Source organism: Pecten maximus, chromosome 14, assembly GCF_902652985.1.
Source record: "Pecten maximus chromosome 14, xPecMax1.1, whole genome shotgun sequence".
NCBI lineage: Eukaryota > Metazoa > Mollusca > Bivalvia > Pectinida > Pectinidae > Pecten > Pecten maximus.
Genome location: NC_047028.1, coordinates 2,602,079 through 2,625,913, shown reverse-complemented (window position 1 = coordinate 2,625,913; position 23,835 = coordinate 2,602,079). Strand labels below are relative to the sequence as shown.

The window sequence follows — 23,835 nt, the reverse complement described above, 5'->3', positions numbered from 1 at the left end:
AGGGATCATCTTACCAAATAAAGAGGTACAGAGGCCCACAGCAAATATATGTGAGTACATATGTACTCAAATATTTCATTTTACAATTTTGTTCAATAAATGATGTTATAATATGGATAGAAAATAATCTGACTTAATTGCCATTAGATAACAAGCTAAAATCTGTCAAAATTAATTTAATTTTGGAAGAATCAACATAAAATAGTTTAAGACCTTTTTAATCTCCTTCACACTTCTAAAATACTGATAAAGTTTGTTTTGAGTGACACTGTAGGTTAAAGATGAATGTTTTTTTAAGACCTTGTAATTTGATCTTTACAGTGATGACATTATATCTTACTTTCTATTTTACTTTTGCATGATATACCCACTTGTGCAATTTCGTTCATTGGCTTCATTAGTTTCATTCACTACATTGTAATGTTCCTCTTCTAAATCCTTCATCAGACTTAACCCCAGATCACTGTCCTTACTCACATCACTGTGAGATATGAATGTATCGTACGGAAAATCTGTAAATATATTCACAACATAACACTAAATAATATCGTATCTCACTATCTGAACATGTTATACATGTAAAATTGGTTTGTTTAATTATAACAGTCATTTTGAGATTGTGTAAATAAAATTGAAAAACATAACCAGATATCTCTCACAAAGATCATGAAATTACTTTTTTATGTACCTACCAATAACAGAGAATACAGGAATTGACCTCCAACCTCCCTCCCTTTCACTAAACACTGTACCTACCAATGACAGGATCTGTTGGGAGTGGCCTTCAACCTCCCTCCCTACTTTACCTACCAATGACAGGGTCTGTTGTGAGTGGCCTTCAACCTCCCTCCCTACTTTAACTACCAATGACAGGGTCTGTTGTGAGTGGCCTTCAACCTCCCTCCCTACTTTAACTACCAATGACAGGATCTGTTGGGAGTGGCCTTCAACCTCCCTCCCTACTTTAACTACCAATGACAGGGTCTGTTGGGAGTGGCCTCCAACCTCCCTCCCTTTCACTATACACTGTACCTACCAATGACAGGGTCTGTTTAATTATAACAGTCATTTTGAGATTGTGTAAATAAAATTGAAAAACATAACCAGATATCTCTCACAAAGATCATGAAATTACTTTTTTATGTACCTACCAATAACAGAGAATACAGGACTTGACCTCCAACCTCCCTCCCTTTCACTAAACACTGTACCTACCAATGACAGGATCTGTTGGGAGTGGCCTTCAACCTCCCTCCCTACTTTACCTACCAATGACAGGGTCTGTTGTGAGTGGCCTTCAACCTCCCTCCCTACTTTAACTACCAATGACAGGGTCTGTTGTGAGTGGCCTTCAACCTCCCTCCCTACTTTAACTACCAATGACAGGATCTGTTGGGAGTGGCCTTCAACCTCCCTCCCTACTTTAACTACCAATGACAGGGTCTGTTGGGAGTGGCCTCCAACCTCCCTCCCTTTCACTATACACTGTACCTACCAATGACAGGGTCTGTTGGGAGTGGCCTCCAACCTCCCTCCCTTTCACTTAACACTGTACCTACCAATGACAGGGTCTGTTGGGAGTGGCCTTCAACCTCCCTCCCTACTTTAACTACCAATGACAGGGTCTGTTGTGAGTGGCCTTCAACCTCCCTCCCTACTTTACCTACCAATGACAGGGTCTGTTGGGAGTGGCCTCCAACCTCCCTCCCTTTCACTAAACACTGTACCTACCAATAACAGGGTCTGTTGGGAGTGGTCTCCAACCTCCCTCCCTACTTCACCTACCAATGACAGGGTCTGTTGTGAGTGGCCTCCAACCTCCCTCCCTTTCACTAAACACTGTACCTACCAATGGCAGGATCTGTTGGGAGTGGCCTCCAACCTCCCTCCCTTTCACTAAACACTGTACCTACCAATGACAGGGTCTGTTGGGAGTGGCCTCCAACCTCCCTCCCTACTTTACCTACCAATGACAGGGTCTGTTGGGAGTGGCCTCCAACCTCCCTCCCTTTCACTAAACACTGTACCTACCAATGACAGGATCTGTTGGGAGTGGCCTCCAACCTCCCTCCCTTTCACTAAACACTGTACCTACCAATGACAGGGTCTGTTGGGAGTGGCCTCCAACCTCCCTCCCTACTTTACCTACCAATGACAGGGTCTGTTGGGAGTGGCCTCCAACCTCCCTCCCTTTCACTAAACACTGTACCTACCAATGACAGGGTCTGTTGGGAGTGGCCTCCAACCTCCCTCCCTACTTTACCTACCAATGACAGGGTCTGTTGGGAGTGGCCTCCAACCTCCCTCCCTACTGTACCTACCAATGACAGGGTCTGTTGGGAGTGACCTCCAACCTCCCTCCCTACTTTACCTACCAATGACAGGGTCTGTTGGGAGTGGCCTCCAACCTCCCTCCCTACTTTACCTACCAATGACAGGGTCTGTTGTGAGTGGCCTCCAACCTCCCTCCCTTTCACTATACACTGTACCTACCAATGACAGGGTCTGTTGGGAGTGGCCTCCAACCTCCCTCCCTTTCACTAAACACTGTACCTACCAATGACAGGATCTGTTGGGAGTGGCCTCCAACCTCCCTCCCTACTTTACTTACCAATGACAGGGTCTGTTGTGAGTGGCCTCCAACCTCCCTCCCTACTTTACTTACCAATGACAGGGTCTGTTGTGAGTGGCCTCCAACCTCCCTCCCTTTCACTATACACTGTACCTACCAATGACAGGGTCTGTTGGGAGTGGCCTCCAACCTCCCTCCCTTTCACTAAACACTGTACCTACCAATGACAGGGTCTGTTGTGAGTGGCCTTCAACCTCCCTCCCTACTTTAACTACCAATGACAGGATCTGTTGGGAGTGGCCTTCAACCTCCCTCCCTACTTTAACTACCAATGACAGGGTCTGTTGGGAGTGGCCTCCAACCTCCCTCCCTTTCACTATACACTGTACCTACCAATGACAGGGTCTGTTGGGAGTGGCCTCCAACCTCCCTCCCTTTCACTTAACACTGTACCTACCAATGACAGGGTCTGTTGGGAGTGGCCTTCAACCTCCCTCCCTACTTTAACTACCAATGACAGGGTCTGTTGTGAGTGGCCTTCAACCTCCCTCCCTACTTTACCTACCAATGACAGGGTCTGTTGGGAGTGGCCTCCAACCTCCCTCCCTTTCACTAAACACTGTACCTACCAATAACAGGGTCTGTTGGGAGTGGTCTCCAACCTCCCTCCCTACTTCACCTACCAATGACAGGGTCTGTTGTGAGTGGCCTCCAACCTCCCTCCCTTTCACTAAACACTGTACCTACCAATGGCAGGATCTGTTGGGAGTGGCCTCCAACCTCCCTCCCTTTCACTAAACACTGTACCTACCAATGACAGGGTCTGTTGGGAGTGGCCTCCAACCTCCCTCCCTACTTTACCTACCAATGACAGGGTCTGTTGGGAGTGGCCTCCAACCTCCCTCCCTTTCACTAAACACTGTACCTACCAATGACAGGATCTGTTGGGAGTGGCCTCCAACCTCCCTCCCTTTCACTAAACACTGTACCTACCAATGACAGGGTCTGTTGGGAGTGGCCTCCAACCTCCCTCCCTACTGTACCTACCAATGACAGGGTCTGTTGGGAGTGGCCTCCAACCTCCCTCCCTTTCACTAAACACTGTACCTACCAATGACAGGGTCTGTTGGGAGTGGCCTCCAACCTCCCTCCCTACTTTACCTACCAATGACAGGGTCTGTTGGGAGTGGCCTTCAACCTCCCTCCCTACTTTACCTACCAATGACAGGGTCTGTTGGGAGTGGCCTTCAACCTCCCTCCCTACTTTACCTACCAATGACAGGGTCTGTTGGGAGTGGCCTCCAACCTCCCTCCCTACTTTACCTACCAATGACAGGGTCTGTTGTGAGTGGCCTCCAACCTCCCTCCCTTTCACTATACACTGTACCTACCAATGACAGGGTCTGTTGGGAGTGGCCTCCAACCTCCCTCCCTTTCACTAAACACTGTACCTACAAATGACAGGATCTGTTGGGAGTGGCCTCCAACCTCCCTCCCTACTTTACTTACCAATGACAGGGTCTGTTGTGAGTGGCCTCCAACCTCCCTCCCTACTTTACTTACCAATGACAGGGTCTGTTGTGAGTGGCCTCCAACCTCCCTCCCTTTCACTATACACTGTACCTACCAATGACAGGGTCTGTTGGGAGTGGCCTCCAACCTCCCTCCCTTTCACTAAACACTGTACCTACCAATGACAGGGTCTGTTGTGGGTTGCTTCCAACCTCCCTCCATACTTTACCTACCAATGCCAGGGTCTGTTGGGAGTGGCCTCCAACCTCCCTCCCTTTCACTAAACACTGTACCTACCAATGACAGGGTCTGTTGGGAGTGGCCTTCAACCTCCCTCCATACTTTACCTACCAATGACAGGGTCTGTTTGGAGTGGCCTCCAACCTCCCTCCCTTTCACTAAACACTGTACCTACCAATGACAGGGTCTGTTAGGAGTGGCCTTCAACCTCCCTACATACTTTACCTACCAATGACAGGGTCTGTTGGGAGTGGCCTCCAACCTCCCTCCCTTTCACTAAACACTGTACCTACCAATGACAGGGTCTGTTGGGAGTGGCCTTCAACCTCCCTCCATACTTTACCTACCAATGACAGGGTCTGTTGGGAGTGGCCTCCAACCTCCCTCCCTACGTTACCTACCAATGACAGGGTCTGTTGGGAGTGACCTCCAACCTCCCTCCATACTTTACCTACCAATGACAGGGTCAGTTGGGAGTGGCCTCCAACCTCCCTCCCTTTCACTAAACACTGTACCTACCAATGACAGGGTCTGTTGGGAGTGGCCTCCGACCTCCCTTCCTACTTTACCTACCAATGACAGGGTCTGTTGGGAGTCGCCTCCAACCTCCATGCTCTTCACATAAACACATCAGCTTGTAGTGTATCTGTGGTTTGAACAGATAACAGGGTACAATGACTAACAAGATCAGAACCACCACTGCCGCAGCGACAACTCCTGCATAGGCATTGACCTTGGCCTTGTCCACTGGGGTCATTTGAATGACCTTGGCTGGAGGAGAAGAAAAGCATATCCTTCTAAGTGAAATCAATTATCTAGTGTAAAAAAGTGTAATGATTATTGAAAACAGTTACAAGAGAAAACAAGAAAATTTAGTCATCAATACTCCCATTCCCTGTTAAACAAATGGAAACTACCCAGACATGATGAACATTGTTGTTTGCATAAAGTGTATAAAAGTAGAAAAAAAGGTACAAGAAAATAATTAAAACCAAGAGCCCAAAGAGTCGTAACAGCCAACAGAGTAAAGTGTGCATGATCTGATCAGAAACAGTAAATTCATATTTCCTTCTTTTGTTTGTAGGAAAAATTACATAGAAAATATCAAATGTTTGTAGGAACAAGAGGCCCATGGGCCTTAACGGTCACCTGAGATTTGAAATATTTCAGTTAATTTAATTGACCATTTTTGGCCCCGCCCATAAGCCCCAAGGGGTCAGTCAGGGCCAACATGTGCATATTATCAAACTTTCATCCCATGCTGAAAATGTTAACCAAGTTAGAATGAATTCCAATAGAAATCAAACAAATCAGTCAAAAATGTGATTTCCCTATATAAACTATAGTAAAATTTACCCCTCCCCAGGGGTAAATGTGTGACCCCAGGGTCATAAAATTCACAATTTTAGTAAAGCACCTTAAGATCCCTCCATCTATAAACAGTATTTGATTCTATCTTATTTCAGTCTGAAAAGAAGATTTTTGAAATTTCAGTCAATTTGACCCTTTTTAGCCCCGCCCATAAGCCCCTAGGGGTCAGTCAGGGCGAGCATGTGCATATACCTGGTACCCTCAAACTGTCATCCCAAGCTGATAATGTTAACCAAAATAGAATGAATTCCAATAGAAATCAAACATATTATAGTGAAAAATGTGATTTCCCTATATAAACTATAGTAAAGTATACCCCCTCCCCAGGGGCAAACTTGAGACCCCAGGGTCATGAAATTCAAAATTTCAGTAAAGCACTTTAAGATGCTTCCAACTATAAAGAGTATTTGATTCCACCTTATTTCCGTCTTGAGAAGAAGATTTTTTAAATTTCAGTCAATTTGGCCCTTTTTAACCCCGCCCATTAGCCACTGGGGGTCAGTCAGGGCAAACATGTGTACACAATCAAACTGCCTTCACAAGGTGATAATGTTAACTAAGTTAGAATGAATTCCAATAGAATTCAAACAAATTATAGTAAAAAATGTGATTTCCCTATATAAACTATAGTAAAGTTTACCCCCTCCCAAGGGGCAAACTTGAGACCCCAGGGTCATGAAATTCACAATTTTAGTAAAGCACCTTAAGACCCTTGTAACTATAAAGAGTATTTGATTCAACCTTATTTCCGTCTTGAGAAGAAGATTTTTTAAATTTCAGTCAATTTGGCCCTTTTTAGCCCCGCCCATCAGCCCCTGGGGGTCAGTCAGGGCCAACATGTGCATGCCATCAAACTGTCATCTCATGCTGACAATGTTTACCAAATTAGAATGAATTCCAATAGAAATAAAACAAATAAAAGTCAAAAATGTGATTTCCCTATATAAACTATTGTAAAGTTTACCCCCTCCCCAGGGGCAAACGTGAGACCCCAGGTTCATGAAATTTACAATTTTGGTAAAGCACCTTAAGACCCTTCCATCTACGAAGAGTGTTTGATTCCACCATACCTGAGAGTAGAGAAGAAGATTTTTGAAGTTAAGTCAATTTGACCCTTTTAAGCCCCGCCCCTCAGGCCCCTGGGGGGTGGGGACCATATAATTTACAATTTTGGTTGACCTTTAGCCATAGAAGCTTCCTGCCAAATTTCATGGAATTTGGTTTAGGGGTTTTGGAGAAGAAGTCGAAAATGTAAATTGTTTACGGACGCACGACGGACGACGGACGACGCACGACGACGGACAAAAGGGGATTAGAATAGGTCACTTGAGACTTTGTCTCAGGTGACCTAAAAATGCATAGAATAGATCATATTGTAGGGGAAAATAGAATAGGTCATACATGTATGTTAGTAGGAAAAATACCTAGAATAGAGCATATGTTTGTAGGGAAAATACATAGAATACTTCATTTGTTTGTAGGGAAATGTTTGTACGTAAAAAATAGAATAGATCATATGATTGAAGGGGAAAAATAGAATACATGTATGTTAGAAGGAAAAAATACTTAGAATAGATCATATGTTAGAAGGGAACAAATACAATAAACATCTGGTTAGATATTACTCTGGAACAAACTATAACAAATCTCGTTTCTTTACCTATCAAAAAATCAACACATGTAAAAAAAACTGTTCCTAAGACTGAGTCAAAACACATTTCATGGGGATCATCATCACTTTGACATGGAAAATGAATGTTATTTAAAACAACATCAATAATGAACAATACAGAACACTGCTAATTAATTAACCCTTTCACCCTTACTGATCATATTTTGATTTCAAATGATGAATTAATGGCAGAGTCCACTAAAGCTTCTTAGGGATGAAAGGGTTAATGAAGAACATCATTCAATAATTGATACCGAAAAATGTTGATTACTTAATAGAGAAAATTGTTGACTAATTAATACAGAATACACATGTATATTAATTATCTTAAAGAGAAAATCATAAATCAACAAAGAACACCTTTGATTAATTAATACAGAAAGTCATACATACAGTGTATATATATAAATGACTTTCCTCCCTATTTTATCTGTAAAAGTTTGTATGACATTTTATCAATGACTTTACTCCACTATATCAACTGTAAAAGTTTGTATGACATTTTATCAATAACTTTACTCCCTATATCAACTGTAAAAGTTTGTATGACATTTTATCAATGACTTTACTCCCCTATATTAAATGTAAAAGTTTGTATGACATTTTATCAATGACTTTACTCCACTATATCAACTGTAAAAGTTTGTATGACATTTTATCAATAACTTTACTCCTTATATCAACTGTAAAAGTTTGTATGACATTTTATCAATGACTTTACTCCCTATATCAACTGTAAAAGTTTGTATGACATTTCATCAATGACTTAACTCCCCTATATCAACTGTAAAAGATTGTATGACATTTTATCAATGACTTTACTCCCCTATATCAACTGTAAAAGTTTGTATGACATTTTATCAATGACTTTACTCCCTATATCAACTTTAAAAGTTTGTATGTCATTTTATCAATGACTTTACTCCTTATATTAAGTGTAAAAGTTTGTATGTCATTTTATCAATGACTTTACTCCCCTATATCAACTGTAAAAGTTTGTATGACATTTTATCAATGACTTTACTCCCCTATATCAACTGTAAAAGTTTGTATGACATTTTATCAATGACTTTACTCCCCTATATCAACTGTAAAAGTTTGTAAGCAATTTCATCTATGACTTTACTCCCCTATATCAACTGTAAAAGTTTGTATGACATTTTATCAATGACATTACTCCCCTATATTAACTGTAAAAGTTTGTATGTCATTTCATCAATGACTTTACTCCCCTATATCAACTGTAAAAGTTTGTATGACATTTTATCAATGACTTTACTCCCCTATATCAACTGTAAAAGTTTGTATGACATTTTATCAATGACTTTACTCCCCTATATCAACTGTAAAAGTTTGTATGACATTTTATCAATGACTTTACTCCCCTATATCAACTATAAAAGTTTGTATGACATTTTATCAATGACGTAACTCCATATATCAACTGTAAAAGTTTGTATGACATTTTATCAATGACTTTACTCCCCTATATCAAATGTAAAAGTTTGTATGACATTTTATCAATGACTTTACTCCACTATATCAACTGTAAAAGTTTGTATGACATTTTATCAATAACTTTACTCCCTATATCAACTGTAAAAGTTTGTATGACATTTTATCAATAACTTTACTCCCTATATTAACTGTAAAAGTTTGTATGACATTTTATCAATAACTTTACTCCCTATATGAACTGTAAAAGTTTGTATGGCATTCCATCAATGACTGTACTCCCCTATATTAAGTGTAAACGTTTGTATGACATTTTATCAATAACTTAACTCCACTATATCAAGTGTAAAAGTTTGTATGACATTTTATCAATGACTTTACTCCCTTATATCAACTGTAAAAGTTTGTATGGCATTTCATCAATGACTGTACTCCCCTATATTAAGTGTAAACGTTTGTATGACATTTTATCAATGACTTTAATCTCTATATTAAGTGTAAAAGTTTGTATGACATTTTATCAATGACTTTACTCCCCTATATTAACTGTAAAAGTTTGTATGGCATTCCATCAATGACTTTAATCTCTATATCAAGTGTAAAAGTTTGTATGACATTTTATCAATGACTTTACTCCACTATATCAACTGTAAAAGTTTGTATGACATTTCATCAATGACTTTCCTCCCTTATATCAACTGTAATAGTTTGTATGTCATTTTATCAATAACTTTCCTCCCTATATCAACTGTAAAAGTTTGTATGACATTTTATCAATGACTTTACTCCACTATATCAACTGTAAAAGTTTGTATGACATTTTATCAATGACTTTACTCCCCTATATCAACTTTAAAAGTTTGTATGTCATTTTATCAATGACTTTACTCCCTATATTAAGTGTAAAAGTTTGTATGTCATTTTATCAATGACTTTACTCCCCTATATCAACTGTAAAAGTTTGTATGACATTTTATCAATGACTTTACTCCCCTATATCAACTGTAAAAGTTTGTATGACATTTTATCAATGATTTTACTCCCCTATATCAACTGTAAAGGTTTGTATGACATTTTATCAATGACTTTACTCCCCTATATTAACTGTAAAAGTTTGTATGTCATTTCATCAATGACTTTACTCCACTATATCAACTGTAAAAGTTTGTATGACATTTTATCAATGACTTTACTCCCCTATATCAACTGTAAAAGTTTGTATGGCATTTCATCAATGACTTTAATCTCTATATTAAGTGTAAAAGTTTGTGACATTTTATCAATGACTTTACTCCCTTATATCAACTGTAAAGGTTTGTATGACATTTTATCAATGATTTTACTCCCTTATATCAACTGTAAAAGTTTGTATGACATTTTATCAATGACTTTACTCCCCTATATCAACTGTAAGAGTTTGTATGTCATTTTATCAATGACTTTACTCCCCTATATCAACTGTAAAAGTTTGTATGTCATTTTATCAATGACTTTACTCCCTTATATCAACTGTAAAAGTTTGTATGACATTTTATCAATGACTTTACTCCCTTATATCAACTGTGAAAGTTTGTATGACATTTTATCAATGACTTTACTCCCCTATATCAACTTTAAAAGTTTGTATGACATTTTATCAATGACTTTACTCCCTTATATCAACTGTAAAGGTTTGTATGACATTTTATCAATGACTTTACTCCCCTATATCAACTGTAAAAGTTTGTATGACATTTTATCAATGACTTTACTCCCCTATATCAACTTTAAAAGTTTGTATGACATTTTATCAATGACATTACTCCCTATATTAACTGTAAAAGTTTGTATGTCATTTCATCAATGACTTTACTCCCCTATATTAACTGCAAAAGTTTGTATGACATTTTATCAATGACTTTACTCCCCTATATTAACTGTAAAAGTTTGTATGGCATTTCATCAATGACTTTAATCTCTATATTAAGTGTAAAAGTTTGTATGACATTTTATCAATGACTTTACTCCCTTATATCAACTGTAAAGGTTTGTATGACATTTTATCAATGATTTTACTCCCTTATATAAACTGTAAAAGTTTGTATGACATTTTATCAATGACTTTACTCCCCTATATTAACTGTAAAAGTTTGTATGGCATTTCATCAATGACTTTAATCTCTATATTAAGTGTAAAAGTTTGTATGACATTTTATCAATGACTTTACTCCCCTATATTAACTGTAAAAGTTTGTATGACATTTTATCAATGACTTTACTTCCTATATTAACTGTAAAAGTTTGTGTGACATTTTATCAATGACTTTACTTCCTATATTAACTGTAAAAGTTTGTGTGACATTTTATCAATGACTTTACTCCCCTATATTAACTGTAAAAGTTTGTATGTCATTTCATCAATGACTTTACTCCACTATATCAACTGTAAAAGTTTGTATGACATTTTATCAATGACTTTACTCCCCTATATCAACTGTAAAAGTTTGTATGGCATTTCATCAATGACTTTAATCTCTATATTAAGTGTAAAAGTTTGTGACATTTTATCAATGACTTTACTCCCTTATATCAACTGTAAAGGTTTGTATGACATTTTATCAATGATTTTACTCCCTTATATCAAGTGTAAAAGTTTGTATGACATTTTATCAATGACTTTACTCCCCTATATTAAGTGTAAAAGTTTGTATGACATTTTATCAATGACTTTAATCTCTATATTAAGTGTAAAAGTTTGTATGACATTTTATCAATGACTTTACTCCCTTATATCAACTGTAAAAGTTTGTATGACATTTTATCAATGATTTTACTCCCTATATTAACTGTAAAAGTTTGTATGACATTTTATCAATGACTTTACTCCACTATATCAACTGTAAAAGTTTGTATGTCATTTTATCAATGACTTTACTCCCCTATATCAACTGTAAAAGTTTGTATGACATTTTATCAATGACTTTACTCCCTATATTAACTGTAAAAGTTTGTATGTCATTTTATCAATGACTTTACTCCCTATATTAAGTGTAAAAGTTTGTATGTCATTTTATCAATGGCTTTACTCACTATATTAAGTGTAAAAGTTTGTATGTCATTTTATCAATGACTTTACTCCCCTATATCAACTGTAAAAGTTTGTATGACATTTTATCAATGACTTTACTCCCTTATATCAACTGTAAAGGTTTGTATGACATTTTATCAATGATTTTACTCCCTTATATCAACTGTAAAAGTTTGTATGTCATTTTATCAATGACTTTACTCCCTATATTAAGTGTAAAAGTTTGTATGTCATTTTATCAATGGCTTTACTCACTATATTAAGTGTAAAAGTTTGTATGTCATTTTATCAATGACTTTACTCCCCTATATCAACTGTAAAAGTTTGTATGACATTTTATCAATGACTTTACTCCCTTATATCAACTGTAAAGGTTTGTATGACATTTTATCAATGATTTTACTCCCTTATATCAACTGTAAAAGTTTGTATGACATTTTATCAATGACTTTACTCCCCTATATCAACTGTAAGAGTTTGTATGTCATTTTATCAATGACTTTACTCCCCTATATCAACTGTAAAAGTTTGTATGACATTTTATCAATGACTTTACTCCCCTATATTAACTGTAAAAGTTTGTATGGCATTTCATCAATGACTTTAATCTCTATATTAAGTGTAAAAGTTTGTATGACATTTTATCAATGACTTTACTCCCCTATATTAACTGTAAAAGTTTGTATGACATTTTATCAATGACTTTACTTCCTATATTAACTGTAAAAGTTTGTGTGACATTTTATCAATGACTTTACTTCCTATATTAACTGTAAAAGTTTGTGTGACATTTTATCAATGACTTTACTCCCTTATATCAACTGTAAAAGTTTGTATGTCATTTTATCAATGACTTTAATCTCTATATCAAGTGTAAAAGTTTGTATGACATTTTATCAATGACTTTACTCCCCTATATTAAGTGTAAAAGTTTGTATGACATTTTATCAATGACTTTAATCTCTATATTAAGTGTAAAAGTTTGTATGACATTTTATCAATGACTTTACTCCCTTATATCAACTGTAAAAGTTTGTATGACATTTTATCAATGATTTTACTCCCTATATTAACTGTAAAAGTTTGTATGACATTTTATCAATGACTTTACTCCACTATATCAACTGTAAAAGTTTGTATGTCATTTTATCAATGACTTTACTCCCCTATATCAACTGTAAAAGTTTGTATGACATTTTATCAATGACTTTACTCCCTATATTAACTGTAAAATTTGTATGTCATTTTATCAATGACTTTACTCCCTATATTAAGTGTAAAAGTTTGTATGTCATTTTATCAATGGCTTTACTCACTATATTAAGTGTAAAAGTTTGTATGTCATTTTATCAATGACTTTACTCCCCTATATCAACTGTAAAAGTTTGTATGACATTTTATCAATGACTTTACTCCGCTATATCAACTGTAAAAGTTTGTATGTCATTTTATCAATGACTTTACTCCCCTATATCAACTGTAAAAGTTTGTATGACATTTTATCAATGACTTTACTCCCCTATATCAACTGTAAAAGTTTGTATGACATTTTATCAATGACTTTACTCCCCTATATTAAGTGTAAAAGTTTGTATGACATTTTATCAATAACTTTACTCCCTATATTAAGTGTAAAAGTTTGTATGACATTTTATCAATGACTTTACTCCCCTATATTAAGTGTAAAAGTTTGTATGACATTTTATCAATGACTTTACTCCACTATATCAACTGTAAAAGTTTGTATGACATTTTATCAATGACTTTACTCCCCTATATTAACTGTAAAAGTTGATGACATTTTATCAATGACTTGAGTCCCCTATATTCACTGTAATAGTTTGTATGTCATTTCATCAATGACTTTACTCAACTATATCAACTGTAAAAGTTTGTATGACATTTTATCAATAACTTTACTCCACTATATCAACTGTAAAAGTTTGTATGACATTTTATCAATGACTTTACTCCCCTATATTAACTGTAAAAGTTGATGTCATTTTATCAATGACTTTAATCTCTATATTAAGTGTAAAAGTTTGTATGACATTTCATCAATAACTTTACTCCCCTATATTAAGTGTAAAAGTTTGTATGACATTTTATCAATAACTTTACTCCCTATATTAAGTGTAAAAGTTTGTATGACATTTTATCAATAACTTTACTCCCTATATTAACTGTAAAAGTTTGTATGACATTTTATCAATGACTTTACTCCCCTATATTAAGTGTAAAAGTTTGTATGACATTTTATCAATAACTTTACTCCCTATATTAAGTGTAAAAGTTTGTATGACATTTTATCAATGACTTTACTCCCCTATATTAAGTGTAAAAGTTTGTATGACATTTTATCAATGACTTTACTCCACTATATCAACTGTAAAAGTTTGTATGACATTTTATCAATGACTTTACTCCCCTATATTAACTGTAAAAGTTGATGACATTTTATCAATGACTTGACTCCCCTATATTCACTGTAATAGTTTGTATGTCATTTCATCAATGACTTTACTCCACTATATCAACTGTAAAAGTTTGTATGACATTTTATCAATAACTTTACTCCACTATATCAACTGTAAAAGTTTGTATGACATTTTATCAATGACTTTACTCCCCTATATCAACTGTAAAAGTTGATGTCATTTTATCAATGACTTGAGTCCCCTATATTCACTGTAATAGTTTGTATGTCATTTCATCAATGACTTTACTCAACTATATCAACTGTAAAAGTTTGTATGACATTTTATCAATAACTTTACTCCACTATATCAACTGTAAAAGTTTGTATGACATTTTATCAATGACTTTACTCCCCTATATTAACTGTAAAAGTTGATGTCATTTTATCAATGACTTTAATCTCTATATTAAGTGTAAAAGTTTGTATGACATTTCATCAATAACTTTACTCCCCTATATTAAGTGTAAAAGTTTGTATGACATTTTATCAATAACTTTACTCCCTATATTAAGTGTAAAAGTTTGTATGACATTTTATCAATGACTTTACTCCCCTATATTAAGTGTAAAAGTTTGTATGACATTTTATCAATGACTTTACTCCACTATATCAACTGTAAAAGTTTGTATGACATTTTATCAATGACTTTACTCCCCTATATTAACTGTAAAAGTTGATGACATTTTATCAATGACTTGACTCCCCTATATTCACTGTAATAGTTTGTATGTCATTTCATCAATGACTTTACTCAACTATATCAACTGTAAAAGTTTGTATGACATTTTATCAATAACTTTACTCCACTATATCAACTGTAAAAGTTTGTATGACATTTTATCAATGACTTTACTCCCCTATATTAACTGTAAAAGTTGATGTCATTTTATCAATGACTTTAATCTCTATATTAAGTGTAAAAGTTTGTATGACATTTCATCAATAACTTTACTCCCCTATATTAAGTGTAAAAGTTTGTATGACATTTTATCAATAACTTTACTCCCTATATTAAGTGTAAAAGTTTGTATGACATTTTATCAATAACTTTACTCCCTATATTAACTGTAAAAGTTTGTATGACATTTTATCAATGACTTTACTCCCCTATATTAAGTGTAAAAGTTTGTATGACATTTTATCAATAACTTTACTCCCTATATTAAGTGTAAAAGTTTGTATGACATTTTATCAATGACTTTACTCCCCTATATTAAGTGTAAAAGTTTGTATGACATTTTATCAATGACTTTACTCCACTATATCAACTGTAAAAGTTTGTATGACATTTTATCAATGACTTTACTCCCCTATATTAACTGTAAAAGTTGATGACATTTTATCAATGACTTGACTCCCCTATATTCACTGTAATAGTTTGTATGTCATTTCATCAATGACTTTACTCCACTATATCAACTGTAAAAGTTTGTATGACATTTTATCAATAACTTTACTCCACTATATCAACTGTAAAAGTTTGTATGACATTTTATCAATGACTTTACTCCCCTATATCAACTGTAAAAGTTGATGTCATTTTATCAATGACTTTAATCTCTATATTAAGTGTAAAAGTTTGTATGACATTTCATCAATAACTTTACTCCCCTATATTAAGTGTAAAAGTTTGTATGACATTTTATCAATAACTTTACTCCCTATATTAAGTGTAAAAGTTTGTATGACATTTTATCAATAACTTTACTCCCTATATTAACTGTAAAAGTTTGTATGACATTTTATCAATGACTTTACTCCCCTATATCAACTGTAAAAGTTTGTAAGCAATTCCATCAATGACTTTACTCCCCTATATCAACTGTAAAAGTTTGTATGACATTTTATCAATAACTTTACTCCCCTATATTAAGTATAAAAGTTTGTATGACATTTCATCAATGACTTTACTCCCTATATTAACTGTAAAAGTTTGTATGACATTTCATCAATGACTTTACTCCCCTATATCAACTGTAAAAGTTTGTAAGCAATTCCATCAATGACTTTACTCCCTTATATGAACTGTAAAAGTTTGTATGACATTTTATCAATAACTTTACTCCCCTATATTAAGTATAAAAGTTTGTATGACATTTCATCAATGACTTTACTCCCCTATATCAACTGTAAAAGTTTGTATGTCATTTCATCAATGACTTTACTCCCTATATTAACTGTAAAAGTTTGTATGACATTTTATCAATAACTTTACTCCCTATATTAAGTGTAAAAGTTTGTATGACATTTTATCAATAACTTTACTCCCCTATATTAAGTATAAAAGTTTGTATGACATTTCATCAATGACTTTACTCCCTATATTAAGTGTAAAAGTTTGTATGACATTTGATCAATGACTTTACTCCCCTATATTAACTGTAAAAGTTTGTATGACATTTCATCAATGACTTTACTCCCTATATTAAGTGTAAAAGTTTGTATGTCATTTTATCAATGACTTTACTCCCCTATATCAACTGTAAAAGTTTGTATGACATTTTATCAATGACTTTACTCCCCTATATTAAGTGTAAAAGTTTGTATGACATTTTATCAATAACTTTACTCCCCTATATTAAGTGTAAAAGTTTGTATGTCATTTTATCAATGACTTTACTCCACTATATCAACTGTAAAAGTTTGCATGTCATTTTATCAATGACTTTACTCCCCTATATCAACTGTAAAAGTTTGTATGACATTTTATCAATGACTTTACTCCCCTATATTAAGTGTAAAAGTTTGTATGTCATTTTATCAATGACTTTACTCCCTATATCAACTGTAAAAGTTTCTATGACATTTTATCAATGACTTTACTCCCCTATATCAACTGTAAAAGTTTGTATGACATTTTATCAATGACTTTACTCCCCTATATTAACTGTAAAAGTTTGTATGACATTTCATCAATGACTTTACTCCCTATATTAAGTGTAAAAGTTTGTATGTCATTTTATCAATAACTTTACTCCCTATATTAAGTGTAAAAGTTTGTATGACATTTTATCAATGACTTTACTCCCTATATTAAGTGTAAAAGTTTGTATGTCATTTTATCAATAACTTTACTCCCTATATTAAGTGTAAAAGTTTGTATGACATTTTATCAATGACTTTACTCCCCTATATTAAGTGTAAAAGTTTGTATGACATTTTATCAATGACTTTACTCCACTATATTAAGTGTAAAAGTTTGTATGTCATTTTATCAATGACTTTACTCCCCTATATCAACTGTAAAAGTTTGTATGTCATTTCATCAATGACTTTACTCCCCTATATCAACTTTAAAAGTTTGTATGACATTTTATCAATGACTTTACTCACTATATCAACTGTAAAAGTTTGTATGACATTTTATCAATGACTTTACTCACTATATCAACTGTAAAAGTTTGTATGACATTTTATCAATGACTTTACTCCACTATATCAACTGTAAAAGTTTGTATGACATTTTATCAATGACTTTACTCACTATATCAACCTTAAAAGTTTGTAAGCAATTTCATCAATGACTTTACTCCCCTATATCAACTGTAAAAGTTTGTATGACATTTTATCAATGACTTTACTCCCCTATATCAACTGTAAAAGTTTCTATGACATTTTATCAATGACTTTACTCCCCTATATTAACTGTAAAAGTTTGTATGACATTTCATCAATGACTTTACTCCCCTATATCAACTGTAAAAGTTTGTATGACATTTTATCAATGACTTTACTCCCCTATATCTGTAAAAGTTTGTATGACATTTTATCAATGACTTTACTCCCCTATATCTGTAAAAGTTTGTATGACATTTTATCAATGACTTTACTCCCCTATATCAACTGTAAAAGTTTGTATGTCATTTTATCAATGACTTTACTCCCCTATATCTGTAAAAGTTTGTATGACATTTTATCAATGACTTTACTCCCTATATCAACTGTAAAAGTTTGTATGACATTTTATCAATAACTTTACTCCCTATATTAACTGTAAAAGTTTGTATGTCATTTCATCAATGACATTACTCCCCTATATCAACTGTAAAAGTTTGTATGACATTTTATCAATGACTTTACTCCCCTATATCTGTAAAAGTTTGTAGGACATTTTATCAATGACTTTTCTCCCCTATATCAACTGTAAAAGTTTGTATGACATTTTATCAATGACTTTACTCCACTATATCAACTGTAAAAGTTTGTATGTCATTTCATCAATGACTTTACTCCCCTATATCAACTGTAAAAGTTTGTATGCAATTTCATCAATGACTTTACTCCTTTATCAACTGTAAAACTATGAATCCCAAATGTAAATAGTAAAGGAAAATGTGGAAATCCAAGTCTCTCAAAGTTCTGAATTAGTCAGGAAACCAATAATGAATGGATGTTAGATTTCACTATCAGGTACTAGTTTTTATATGTACAGGATTAAACCTAATGGCCAATCATAGCCCAATCAGTCCTATTTAAAAGGCCAATCATAGCCCAATCAGTCCTATTTAAAAGGCCAATCATAGCCCAATCAGTCCTATTTAAATGGCCAATCATAGCCCAATCAGTCCTATTCAAATGGCCAATCATAGCCCAATCAGCCCTGTTTAAATGGCCAATCATAGCCCAATCAGTCCTATTTAAAAGGCCAATCATAGCCCAATCAGTCCTATTTAAATGGCCAATCATAGCCCAATCAACCCTGTTTAAAGGCCAATCATAGCCCAATCAGTGCTGTTTAAAAGGCCAATCATAGCCCAATCAGTCCTATTTAAATGGCCAATCATAGCCCAATCAGTCCTATCTAAATGGCCAATCATAGCCCAATCAGTCCTATTTAAAAGGCCAATCATAGCCCAATCAGTCCTATTTAAAAGGCCAATCATAGCCCAATCAGTCCTATTCAAATGGCCAATCATAGCCCAATCAGTCCTATTTAAATGGCCAATCATAGCCCAATCAGTCCTATTTAAAAGGCCAATCATAGCCCAATCAGTCCTATTTCTTATCAGACTTGATATACTAATTATTGATGGTGATGATAAGTATAAAACCACTTACGACAAAGTTTAATGACAAAAGTGAAGACCTCGTTGGTATTCTCTCTGACACTGGTAGCGTAACATCTGAAGGTCTTATTAATGTCTGCTGTCGATACATTGTGTATTACAAGCTGGATAGTAAAAAATCCAGTTGTTCTGAAAAAAATAGTCAAGGTACTTGTAACAGGTAAATTTTGTTTATTTTACAACAATTGCAAAATAAGTTATATCAACTTATATTAATCATGCTTGTTGGCCCGGATTGAAGCGCACGAGGGGTTTTGCTATGCAGGGAAACTGAAGAACCCTGAAGTGGTCGGGCAGGTGACCCCATACGTTTTTTCCGTCCGAATGGGGAATCAAAGCCCGACCGCCTAGGTGAAAATCTGCTTCAAGAGCAACTTTAAAATGTATCTATGTCATTAATGCAGATACTAAGCTAATATCAGAGATGGCTAGATTTATTCATATAAATAAATTGTGTAGTCCTTCATTCCAGCATAATATTGGCCCAATATTAGGTTTGCTATCAAGAAATCATTTTTCAAACATTTTAACACATTTGACCCCTGTGACCTTGAATCTAAGGTAGCATACTATAGTAGGACAGCCTGACCATGGGTGATTTTCTTGTTAAGCAAATAACTTCTGTTTTATGATTTGCATTAAAAATGAAAAGATAAATGTATTCTGTAATTAGTATATTCATTATGAAGTTGTATATAAAGGCTTCACATTTGTTAAAAAAAATAATGAATTGGTTCCGGATTATAAATTTCTGGATTTTCGACAAGTATGTTTACACCATCAATTTAGTTTTGCCTACAGCGAAAAACGGTACTTTACAGACAAGGTAAGAATGCAGAGAAAACTTAAATAAAGGATGCACAAAGTTCTAGAAATGTGTATAGTTACCCATTGTTGATGACTTGGGTTGTCGGACTGTCAGCAGCATTGTTCGACAACATTGATATATTTTTGCTTTCGTTATCAAATCTAAACCACTGAACATTCCATTGACCGTTATCCAAATGACCGAAGTCTGCTGAACAATTAACAGTGATGGTCCCACCCAGTGTGGCACAGGCATCTGCTGATGGGCCAAATGCTCGAGGATGTGCTCGTCCTAGTGAATCTGAGACAAAACATAATCAGTATACTCAGGGGTCATATAAGTATACTAGAGGGACATATTAGTATACTAGAGGGACATATTAGTATACTAGAGGGACATAGTATACTAGAGGGACAGATTAGTATACTAGAGGGACAGATTAGTATACTAGAGGGACAGATTAGTATACTAGGGGGTCAGATAAGTATACTAGAGGGACGGATAAGTATACTGGAGGGACAGATTGGTATAATAGGGGGTCAGATTAGTATACTAGAGGGACACATTAGTATACTAGAGGGACAGCTTAGTATACTAGAGGACAGATTAGTATACTAGAGGACAGATTAGTATACTAGAGGACAGATAAGTATACTAGAGGGACGGATTAGTATACTAGAGGGACAGATTAGTATACTAGAGGGACAGATTAGTATACTAGAGGGACATATTAGTATACTAGAGGGACAGATTAGTATACTAGAGGGACAGATTAGTATACTAGAGGGACAGATTAGTATACTAGAGGGACACATTAGTATACTAGAGGGACAGTTTAGTATACTAGAGGACAGATTAGTATACTAGAGGGACAGATTAGTATACTAGAGGGACAGATTAGTATACTAGAGGGACACATTAGTATACTAGAGGGACAGTTTAGTATACTAGAGGACAGATTAGTATACTAGAGGACAGATTAGTATACTACAGAGACAGATTAGTATACTAGAGGGACAGATTAGTATACTAGAGGACAGATTAGTATACTAGGGGGACATATTAGTATACTAGGGGGTCAGATTAGTATACTAGAGGACAGATTAGTATACTAGAGGGTCAGATTAGTATACTAGAGGGACAGATTAGTATACTAGAGGACCGATTAGTATACTAGAGGGACAGATTAGTATACTAGAGGACCGATTAGTATACTAGAGGGACATATTAGTATACTAGAGGACAGATTAGTATACTAGAGGACAGATTAGTATACTACAGAGACAGATTAGTATACTAGAGGGACAGATTAGTATACTAGAGGGACAGATTAGTATACTAGAGGACAGATTAGTATACTAGAGGGACAGATTAGTATACTAGGGGGTCATATAAGTATACTAGAGGGACAGATTAGTATACTAGAAGGACACATTAGTATACTAGAGGACAGATTAGTATACTAGAGGGACAGATTGGTATACTAGGAGGTCAGATTAGTATACTAGAGGAGGGACAGTTTAGTATACTAGAGGGACAGATTAGTATACTAGGGGGTCAGATTAGTATACTAGAGGGACACATTAGTATACTAGAGGGACAGATTGGTATACTAGAGGACAGATTAGTATACTAGAGGGACAGATTAGTATACTAGAGGGACAGATTAGTATACTAGAGGGACAGATTAGTATACTAGAGGACAGATTAGTATACTAGAGGGACAGATTGGTATACTAGGAGGTCAGATTAGTATACTAGAGGAGGGACAGTTTAGTATACTAGAGGGACAGATTAGTATACTAGGGGGTCAGATTAGTATACTAGAGGGACACATTAGTATACTAGAGGACAGATTAGTATACTAGGGGGTCATATAAGTATACTAGAGGGACAGATTAGTATACTAGAAGGACACATTAGTATACTAGGGGGTCAGATTAGTATACTACAGGACATATTAATATACTAGAGGGACAGATTAGTATACTAGAGGGACATATTAGTATACTAGAGGACAGATTAGTATACTAGAGGGACAGATTAGTATACTAGGGGGTCATATAAGTATACTAGAGGGACAGATTAGTATACTAGAAGGACACATTAGTATACTAGGGGGTCAGATTAGTATACTAGAGGGACAGATTAGTATACTAGAGGGACATATTAGTATACTAGAGGGACAGATTAGTATACTAGAGGACAGATTAGTATACTAGAGGACAGATTAGTATACTAGGGGGTCATATAAGTATACTAGAGGGACAGATTAGTATACTACGGGACAGATTAGTATACTAGAGGGACAGATTAGTATACTAGAGGACAGATTAGTATACTAGAGGACAGATTAGTATACTAGAGGACAGATTAGTATACTAGAGGGACAGATTAGTATACTAGGGGGACAGATTAGCATACTAGAGGACAGATTAGTATACTAGAGGGACAGATTAGTATACTAGAGGAAAGATTAGTATACTAGAGGGACATATTAGTATACTAGAAGGACACATTAGTATACTAAAGGGACATATTAGTATACTAGAGGACAGATTAGTATACTAGAGGGACAGATTAGTATACTAGAGGGACATATATGTATACTAGAGGGACAGATTAGTATACTAAAGGGACAGATTAGTATACTAGGGGGACAGATTAGTATACTAGAGGTACATATTAGTATACTAGAGGGATAGATTAGTATATTAGAGGACAGATTAGTATACTAGAGAGACAGATTAGTATACTAGGGGGACAGATTAGTATACTAGAGGGACAGATTAGTATACTAGAGGACAGATTAGTATACTAGAGGACATATTAGTATACTAGAGGACATATTAGTATATTAGAGGACAGATTAGTATACTAGAGGACAGATTAGTATACTAGAGGGACAGATTAGTATACTAGAGTGACAGTTTAGTATACTAGAGGGACATAGAGGATATCTAACAGTGTCTTCAGTAATACCAAATATATTTCACGAGTGGGGCTAATATCAAAATATTAGCCACACGAGTGAAATATATTTGGTATTACTGGAAACACTGTTAGATATTCTGTTTATTACATTTTTTATCAACGAAAAACCTACCCCGCATGCTAACTAGGCCTAACCACAAAAGTTTGCATACAAAAAAAGGAGTTCCCCCTGTCCAGGTGCTGACATATATGTCAGGCTTTCTGAATGGTCAATTATTTTGGTATTTTCTAAGCATTAATTTGATTGGTTGAATCAGCAAAAGTGATATTTTTCACTAGTGAAAAATATGATATTCTTCACTAGTGAAAAATATCACTTTTATAGAATGAATATTTTTGATATTTCACTGGTAAAAATGTAATAAATATTAGTATACTAGAGGGACAGATTAGTATACTAGAGGACAGATTAGTATACTAGAGGGACAGATTAGTATACTAGAGGGACAGATTAATATACTAGAGGGACAGATTAGTATACTAGAGGGACAGATTAGTATACTAGAGAGACATATTAGTATACTAGAGGACAGATTAGTATACTAGAGGGACATATTAGTATACTAGAGGGACAGATTAGTATACTAGAGGGTCAGATT

At 34.9% G+C, this 23,835-nt stretch overlaps 1 protein-coding gene across 1 annotated transcript in view; it reads right to left on the bottom strand.

Annotated features, from left to right (window-relative positions):
- Positions 1-23,835, bottom strand: part of LOC117342878 — a 36,294-nt gene that overhangs the window by 3,678 nt on the left and 8,781 nt on the right. The window contains exons 4-7 of the mRNA XM_033905167.1: positions 20,323-20,542; positions 19,427-19,563; positions 4,898-5,095; positions 372-512 (exon numbers count right to left, since the gene is read on the bottom strand). Of these exons, the coding sequence (XP_033761058.1) occupies positions 372-512; positions 4,898-5,095; positions 19,427-19,563; positions 20,323-20,542 (696 nt within the window). The remainder of the gene's footprint in view (positions 1-371; positions 513-4,897; positions 5,096-19,426; positions 19,564-20,322; positions 20,543-23,835) is intronic.